Source organism: Phascolarctos cinereus, unplaced genomic scaffold, assembly GCF_003287225.1.
Source record: "Phascolarctos cinereus isolate Bilbo 61053 unplaced genomic scaffold, phaCin_HiC Scaffold_5;HRSCAF=322, whole genome shotgun sequence".
In the NCBI taxonomy this organism is placed as follows: domain Eukaryota; kingdom Metazoa; phylum Chordata; class Mammalia; order Diprotodontia; family Phascolarctidae; genus Phascolarctos; species Phascolarctos cinereus.
In genome coordinates, this window is record NW_027555958.1 from 455,751,131 (window position 1) to 455,759,764 (window position 8,634).

An 8,634-nucleotide genomic window follows, 5' to 3' on the forward strand; every position below is an offset into this window, starting at 1 on the left:
CTTAGTAGAAGAGCCAGGACTAGAGCCCTCCCTTTCCCACTCCTCACTTTCCTGGAGTTCCTGAAGGAGGAGGGACTCCAAAGTCAGCCAGACAGAAAGAAGTGCCCGACGCTGGGCTCAGTAGGATTTATGTAGGAGGGGAGGAAGGGCTCATTCCCCAACAGCTTCTCCTAGATGGATGCAGATCCTTAGTAAAGAGCTTTGTTAGCTTTGGGTTACGACAGGAATGTTTAGGTCAGTTTGGTGCAGAGCAGAGAGAGTACTAGACTTGGAAGACCTGAGTTTGAATCTTACCTTAGATACTTATTAGCTGTGTCACTATGGGCAAATCACTTAGCCTCTCTGGGCCTCAGTTTCCCCATCTGTAAAATGAAGGTGTTGGAGTCCATGACATCTACCATCCCTTCTGGCTCCATATTTATGATATCTTCCCTACAAAGCTGTGTGCTGGTGGACAAGTCATTTTTCTCTCAGAGACTCAGGCGTTGAGAACAGTGATACTTATATTACGTGACTCTGTAAAAAGGCTACGGACATATGAAAGTATTATTAGACTCCAGCTCCATCCCCCTCTTTCCTCCAGATTCCGCTAACATCCTCTCATTTTGCTCCCCTTTCTTAGTAGCTGGTCATCTACCTCAGTCCCCACCTATGAGATGGCCATGACGTGCAGCCCTCCTGTCCCAGAAGAGGAGGAAGAGGATGGACCACCCCCATACGGGAGGGCCAATGGCGGGAGACCAGTAGGACTGACCCGAAGCATATCTGATGGGGCACTGCTTTTTCCTCCCCAGCCAGAGATGTGGGGAGACCGAGGCACAGCCTGGGTCAGCCCCCCACCCAGCTATGAGAGCATTGATGCCCGTGGCCTGTGACTGACATTCCAGCCTGAACCGACAGCTCTCTTTAGGTGCTCTATCGCGGTAGCCAGCCAGGTGGAGGCTGACTAGGAACCCAAATGGAGGAGCTCAAGCCCAGACTGGCTTCTGTCGCTCTCCAGAGACAATCTTTAACGAAGGCTAATGGGAGTCAGGAGGACCTTATGCTTGGGTCCAGTAAGACTCGGGTTTGGATCCTCGATGGGCCCCTGACCGGGTGTGTGACCTTGGTCAGATGCTTCCACCTCTCTTGTTTTTTCCACATCTGAAAAATGGGGCTCCTAATCCTTGTCCTATAGACCTCTAATGGATATTAGGAGCATCAGATGAGATAATGGATCTGAAAATAATGTCATGAGCTAGAATACAATAGAGATTGGTTTTTATTGGTGCCCAGATACTGGGGTGGCCTTACATAAAAGCAGCTACCCTGGCAGGGTAGATTTCAGAGTCTCTATGACCCTATTTCCCTACTATGTCTCCTTACTCTCCCCCCACCAACCCCCAGGAGACAAAACAGGTAGAAGAAGAAGACCTGGGACAGGTCACGTCTCTCAGCCTCAGTTTTCTCATCTGTAAATTGAGGAGAATCATCTCTGTCCTCCCTACCTCACTAGGCTGTTGTGAACGTCAAACCAGCGAGCTGGAGCTGTTTTCAGGTACTAGAACCTTAGTGTGAATGGAAGCTGAGCTAGAGGAGGTGGGGCCGGGGCACCGTCACTGACCTGGGATGGACAGACCCAGCTAGCAAACCCCTCACCAGGGAAAGCCTGAATAGAGCAGGCTTCTTGGCCTGGGAAGGAAGGGGGAGCACAAGAAGGGCGCAGGACAATGAGGTTGGCCCACAAGTCAACCCACAACAAACCATCAGATTTTATCTGAGTAACTCCTTTCTCCATGGCCTGGAGTATAAGGTGTGTCTGAGGGGATGGAGAAGGACATGGTTCTCTCCATCATGGAGCTAACAGTTTGATAGAGTCAGCAAAGGAGTATCAGTATGGAAGAGCTTTCAGTATGGAATTTTTTTTTTTCAGAATCAGTATGGAAGGGCCTTAGAATACAGAATGTAGTAGCTGAGAGGGGCCTGGCAATAGGGAATGTCAGGGCTGGGAGGGGCCTTAGAACAGGGAATGTCAGAGCTGGGTGGGGCCTTAGAACAGGGAAGGTCAGAGCTGGGAGGGTTCTTAGAACATGGAATGTCAGAGTTGGCAGGGGCCTAGAAAGTAAGTGCTATATTGAGGGCATTCCACTAGTGAGTAGCCCAATTCCTTTGACTCTTATGCTCTATCGATTTTTTTTCCTTTTACTGGTGAATCCCCTGGTCCTTATAATAGGGACTCTAGCTGAGAGTAAGGACTGTTTTCCCTCCATGTATCCTCAGCACTGAGCACATGAATAGTTGCTTAATAAATGCCTCTTGAACTGAAATTAGGTAAGGACCACTGATTTCTTATGCTGAAAAAGAAGACACGTGACCCACCGCCCTGATGGGACTTGGCATTTCCCAGATTGCAACACCCATCTGCATGTGGCATTGGGGAAGAACCCTGAACCATGGCTCTGGAAATCTGGAACCTAACCTTACTCCTGCCACCTACTTGCTTTGTGGTTTTCAGCAAGTTGGGCCTCAGTTTCCCTATTTGTGAAAGGAGGATATTTTACCAAATTAGGTCAAAGGTTCTGACGTTCCGTGTTCTAATATCCCTTCTAGTTCTGACACCTTGTTACTGTTCAGTCATTTCAGTCACACCCAACTCTCCGTGACCCTGTTGGGGATAGTGGAATGGTTTGCCATTTCCTTCTCCAGCTCATTTTACAGATGAGGAAACTGAGGCAAACACAGCAAAGTGACTTGCCTAGGGTCACACAGCTGGTAAGTGTCTGAGGCTGGATTTGAATTCAGGAAGAGGAGTCTTTGTGATTCTGCACCCGGTGCTCTATGACATCTTACATTTGCTCCAAACCCTGTCAGAGCTCTGACATTTTGTCTTCTCACGCTGTGATTCTGTCTCTGATCTCTGCACCCTTTCCATTCCCAAAAGGTTAACTGTCAAAGTGTCTGGCCAGGCGTTTCTGGGTCCTTCCAGCTGGGGAATGTGAAGTATTTCCCTTGGGGCAGGAGGGCTTAATGAGTTGCAGGTGTGGGGAAAGCCCGCTTAGGTCTGAGGTTCCCCCCAGGAAGAGTGAAGGCAGCTGGTTTTGAGTGCCTCCAGATCCCCCGAGAATGGGGATCTGGCGTTGGGCTGAGGGGAATTCGCAGCTTTAGAACTCACGCCAGCCCTCCGAACAATGGAAAGATTAGTACCGAACCTGGATTTTAGCCCTGAGAGATGATTCAGTGCAGCCCTATATCTCCCATTTAACAGGTGAGGAAACTGAGGCCCAGATGACTTGGCTGGGGTCTCGCAGCAGGCGATTCACTCTCACCTCAGTTGGAGAGGAAGAGAGTCACTCCCGCCCGATGCCCGCAGGCACGGCAGGCACTGAGGGATTTCAGGTAGTCAGACAATTAGAGCTGTCCAGCAATTGTAGGTAGCAGAAGTCTCCATCAAGGGAGGTTTATAGGCTCACAAACTGTTAGAGCATAAAGGGCCCTTTAAAATGTACCCCCTCGTTTTATGGGTGAGGCAAGAACCAGCAATTATTGTTCACCTTCCCTGTGCCAGGGATTGTGCTGCGTGCTAGGGAGAGCGATTGCTGGCCAAGGTCGTGTGGCGAGCTAAGGTCTGGGCTCTTTGTGCTCCAGTAGGGGCTGTTGTCAGGTATGTTAAGGCGGGGTTCTCATTGAGGTGTCCATCAGCCTCACTGCTCTTTACATCCCCTTCCAGCCTCCCAGGTCCTTATTCAGCTTTGCTTTCAGCAACAATAATGAGAATAATAATAATGATCCATTTGTAAAGTGTTTTGAGTTTATAAAGCACTTTCATCATAAGTGCTAGGTCATACAGTGGATAGAGGGCAGGTCTTAAGTCAGGAAGACTCATCTTCCTGAGTTCAAATCCAGCCTCGAACACTTACCAGCTGTTTGACCCTGGGCAACTCACTTAACCTGTTTGCCTCATCTGTAAAATGAGCTGGAGGAGGAAATGGCAGACCACTCTAGTATCTCTGCCAAAAAAACCCAACTCCAAATGGGGTCACAGAGTCAGATGTGACTGAACAATGACAAACCACTTTATGAACTCGGGTATCTAGGGCTTGACTTGTTCCTTGCCTGTCTCTGGGCCTCTCACTTCTCCTCTGTCCTGTTTTTGACTTGAGGTAAGACCTTCTGGCCTCTTTCCTTTGGACCTTGAAGTGCCAGACTTGGGAGAAGACCAGGGAACACAGCAATCTCTAGCAGTCTTCCCTGGAGATTCAGGCCCATGTTTCTTGGCCTCAGTCACGATTCCTATGATCCTGAATCTGAGCCCCATGGTAGACTCCTGAAGCCTCTGCCATTTCTGTGGGTCCCTAAGCCCTTAGTCATTGGCTAGCCCAGTTTTTAATCTGACCCTGCAGGCGTCGACTACCCTGGAATCACAGAGAAGTCAAGCCCTCAGATTCGAATGAAAACATGGGATAGCAGAGGAGACCTTCGAGAGGCAGTGTGACCGATGAGAGAGGGTGGTGATTTTAGAGTCAGGAGCTGGGTTCAATTCCAGGCTTGGCCACTTGTTACCCGTATGACCCAGAGCTGGCGACTCTGACCCTAAGTATTGGTTTAAATGGCCTCCGAGGTCCCTTCCAACTCCAAACCAGTGCTGCCACCCTTGGCCCATGGGCTGATGCAGAAAATTGAAAGGCCCCAAATTCATAGTCATTAATTCTGGTTTTGGAAGTGCAGCTCTGAAATAGATGAACAGCTCCTAATGGATAGAGACCGTCAGCAGTGGGCTGGGGGTTGGGATTCCATCAACCTCTACCCAATAAAGAAGCCCCATTACAAGATACCTGACAAGTGGCCCCCATCCCTTGCCTCCAGACTTCCACTGCCTCCCAAGAAGGCTCATTCTAACTTTGGCTGGCTTGTATTACTCCTGGTCAGGACAATCAAAGGACAGCCTTCTGAATACCTGATGGCGGCTCTAGTGGTCTCCATCTTCCATAACCTCCACCCTCTCCCCAGCCCTTTAAAAAACTGAATATCAAACATGGAAGAAAACTTAGGGATCGTGAAGTAGAACCCATAACCCCCTTGTCTTACAGAAGGGGAAACAGAGTCCCATAGGAAAGGAGTGATAGACTAGCAAGTGGCAGAGAAGGAGCTTGGACCCAAGTGTTCTGACTCAAGTGCGTTCTTCCCGTTGTTCCTTTGGCAAACATCCCATTTACCTCTTGGCTCCTAAGTGACCAGCTGGCATCTTTAAGATCAGCGGGGATGGGGCGCAGAGGAGGGGTACTTGGGGTTAGGGCTGGGTGAGAGTGTGAGGAGTTTGAGAGAAAGGAAAGTACTGAGAGGCCTCAAGTCTGACCCCCTAATCTTACAAATAAGGAAACTAAGGCTCCAAGAGGTGATGTTATTTCTACAGGTCTACGCTGGTGGCGAATATCAGCCAATATAAGAGATAAACACAGAATAAGTGCCCAAGGCAGGATGGGATTCATTGGTCAATATGAAAGGCGTGGGTGCTCAGAGGAGGGGGAGAGGAGAGAGAGAGAGAGAGAGAGAGAGAGAGAGAGAGAGAGAGAGAGAGAGAGAGATCTCTGGGGTGATCAGGGAGGACTTCCTGGAGGAAGTGGTGCTATGCTGGGCAATGAGGATGGGAAGGATTTGGAGGCAGGAAGGGGAACAGGAAAGTTTCATCAAAGGCTCAAAGGTGGGAGATGGGATGGGCTGTGTTGGGCACATGAGGAGATCAACTGAGCTAGAGATGAGGTGTTCTCTGGAGAGGGAGAGAGGGTCTGGTATGCAAAGGACTTTAATGGAGAGGTCTCTTCACCTGCTCAGGGGTGTGTGTGTGTGTGTGTGTGTGTGTGTGTGTGTGTGTGTGTGTGTGACAGACAGAGATAGAGAAAGAGATGGAGAGAGACAGAGACAGACAGAGAGAGGCAGACAGACATTCAGAGACAAAGAGGCAGACCGAGAAAGAGAGAGACAGACAGAGAGAGACAGATAGGCAGAGACAGCGAGAGACAAAGACAGAGACAGTCTGGCCAAGCTGCTGCTTTGTCCATGCCCAAGACAGACCATAGCTGTGTCTCCATGCTGCCCCCTGGTGGGGTCTTTCTCAATCGGCTTGAGCCTCATTTCTTCCCCTCCAGCTTCTTGCAGATGATGCTGGGGGACACTGGGAGAAAGTGAAGGGGACAGACGTAGGTTGAGAGGGAAGGGGAAGGGCAGCACTACTGGGAGGTCCTCACTGTGGCATTAGCACACTTGACATAGAGAAGCACAACCCGATCTGTTCTCACCAAGACATCAAGGGATATTGTTTAATCAATCAACATTCATCAGATGCCTACTGCATACCAGCACTGTGCTGGACAACTCACTACCTGTTTGACCTTGAATAAGTCACTTTTTTGAGCTTCATTTTTCTCAGCTGTGAATGAGGAGGCTGGGCAAAATGACTTCTAAGGTCCCTTCCAATTCTAATAATCAGTCAACAAGCATTTATTAAGCACCTTCGGTTTGCCAGGCACTGTGCTAGGCACTGGGAAACCAAAGACAAAATGAAAAGAGTTTCTGCCTCAAGAAGCTCACAACCTACTAAGGGAAAGGCCACAATATGGTACATACACATATAATTATATATGTGTCAATACTTTTAAACAGCATGAATGACATTACTGAACTCTGAGTCTATGATTTTGTGAAGACCAGATTTCTCTGGAGCCCTGAGTATTCTAACAGCAAGGAGCTGTTGAAAGAAACAGGGACATTTAGCCTGAAGAGAAAAGGCTCAGAGGGTTCAGGAAGAGGGCTCCAACTCATTCTGCTTGGCTCCAGGAAGTAGAATCAGGAGGAGTGCAAGAAAAAGACAAATAGAGTTTTTTAAATTAATTTATTTATTTTGATTCATCAACAATCACTTTTGAGTTTAAAATTTTTCTTCCCCTTGCTCCCCACCACCCTCCCCAAGATGGTGCACAATCTGATATAGGCTATACATACACATTCCTATTAAACATATTTTGACATTAGTGATGTTGTAAGTAAGAATTAGAAACAATAGGAGGAACCACCAGAAAGAGGAAACAAAACACAACAGAAGAAAAAAAATAGCAAATAGTATGCTTCGATATGCAGTCAAACTCCATAGTTCTTTCTTTGGATGTGGATAGCATTTTCCATCACGAAGCCTTTGGAGATGTCTTAGTGTTGCTGGGAAGGGTTAAATTTATCAATATTAGTCATCACACAACATGGCTGTTACTGTGTACAATGTTCTCTTGGTTCTGCTCACTTCACTCAGCACCAGACCACACCAGTCTTTCCAGGTTTTTCTGAAGTCAGCCTGTTCATCATTTCTTATAGCACAATAGTATTCCATTACATTCATATACCACAACTTGCTCAGCCATTCCCCAATTGAGGGGCATCCTCTCAATTTCCAATTCTTTGCCACCACAAAAAACAAATAGAGTTTTGATATCAGAAAAAATCTTTCTCCTAATTCGAGTTGTCCCAAAGTGGAATGGGCAGCCCTGAAAAGTAGTGAGCTCTCCATTACTGGAGGTGTTCCAGTAAAGGCTGGATGACCACTTGTCAGGAATGTTACAGAGGGGATTCTTGCTCAGATCCAGGTTGGAGTCAATGCCCCTGAGGTCCCTTCCAACTAAGAGATTCTGTGAAACTGAGAAAGGAGAAGGATGGTAGAAGCTGCCCCCTGCCCACAGATAGGACAAGCAGTGTGTCTAACATCCAAGGAAGACTAGCAGAAGAAAGGATGGCTAACTCCCAGAAGACAGTGTCTAGGAAGAAAGAGAGGCCACGATTCAGCTCAGCCTTGGGAGGACCAAGAAATTGGGCCAACTGATGATATTAAAACAAAAAAGCAAAGTAAACATCAATAATGGTCCCAGAGCCTTGGCGGGAAGCAGCTTATGCCTGGAATTTGACTCTGTAAGATTACAACTTGTTAAAATGGAAAAATAAATAAAAGCAGGGCTGAGAAACAATGTTTGTTAAGTGTGTATTCATGGGAAGAAATCCAAGAACATGAGGGGAGGAATAGGATAGAGAGCATTTGGACAAGGATAAAAGAGAATAGAAATAGAAACAATATCACCATCAGAGAGTAGTAGAGACCATCTAGATTGAAGGAGAGAGTGGGTATGTGTTGAGGGCTTGCACTGATGGGTTTGAGGATATAGGTCATGTCGGGATGTTCCTGTTCCTGTCCATTATCTAAGAGCCATCTATGTCAGAACATAGGCTCTCTGACCTCTTCCAGGCACTGTCTGTCCCTTGAGAGGATGAAGGATTTTTCAATAAACCTTGAAAGATAATCGGGAAGCGAGGAGACGACTCTGGGGGAATACTCCCCCCAGTTACTGTTACCATGAGAAGAATTAATTGTTGACACTTGGTTTTTTCCATTCTTGATTCTGTTCCCACGAATGGGGTATAAAAACCCTAACTCTGAGATCATCAAACAGAGCTTGTTTGTAACTTGCTACCCCCTGGTCCGCATTTCTCTCTCTCTCTCTCTCTCTCTCTCTCTCTCTCTCTCTCTCTCTCTCTCTCTCTCTCTCTCTCTCTCTCTCTCTCTCTCTCTCTCTCTTTTTCCTTCTTTCTTTTTCACTCTTTTCAGCCTCACCGGAGATAACT

The 8,634-nt window shown here is 47.5% G+C and overlaps 1 protein-coding gene across 2 annotated transcripts in view; it reads left to right on the plus strand.

Moving 5' to 3' along the window:
* TMEM61 (transmembrane protein 61) overlaps window positions 1-7,982 on the plus strand; it is a 28,556-nt gene extending 20,574 nt beyond the window's left edge. The window contains exon 4 of one of the 2 annotated variants that reach the window (XM_020976921.2): window positions 626-7,982. In XM_020976921.2, coding sequence (XP_020832580.1) covers window positions 626-875 — 250 coding nt within the window. In that variant the 3' untranslated portion in view covers window positions 876-7,982. Of the gene's footprint in view, window positions 1-622 lie in introns of both variants that reach the window. The other variant, XM_020976920.2, reaches the window with a different exon arrangement.
* Window positions 7,983-8,634: the final 652 nt, after the last annotated feature.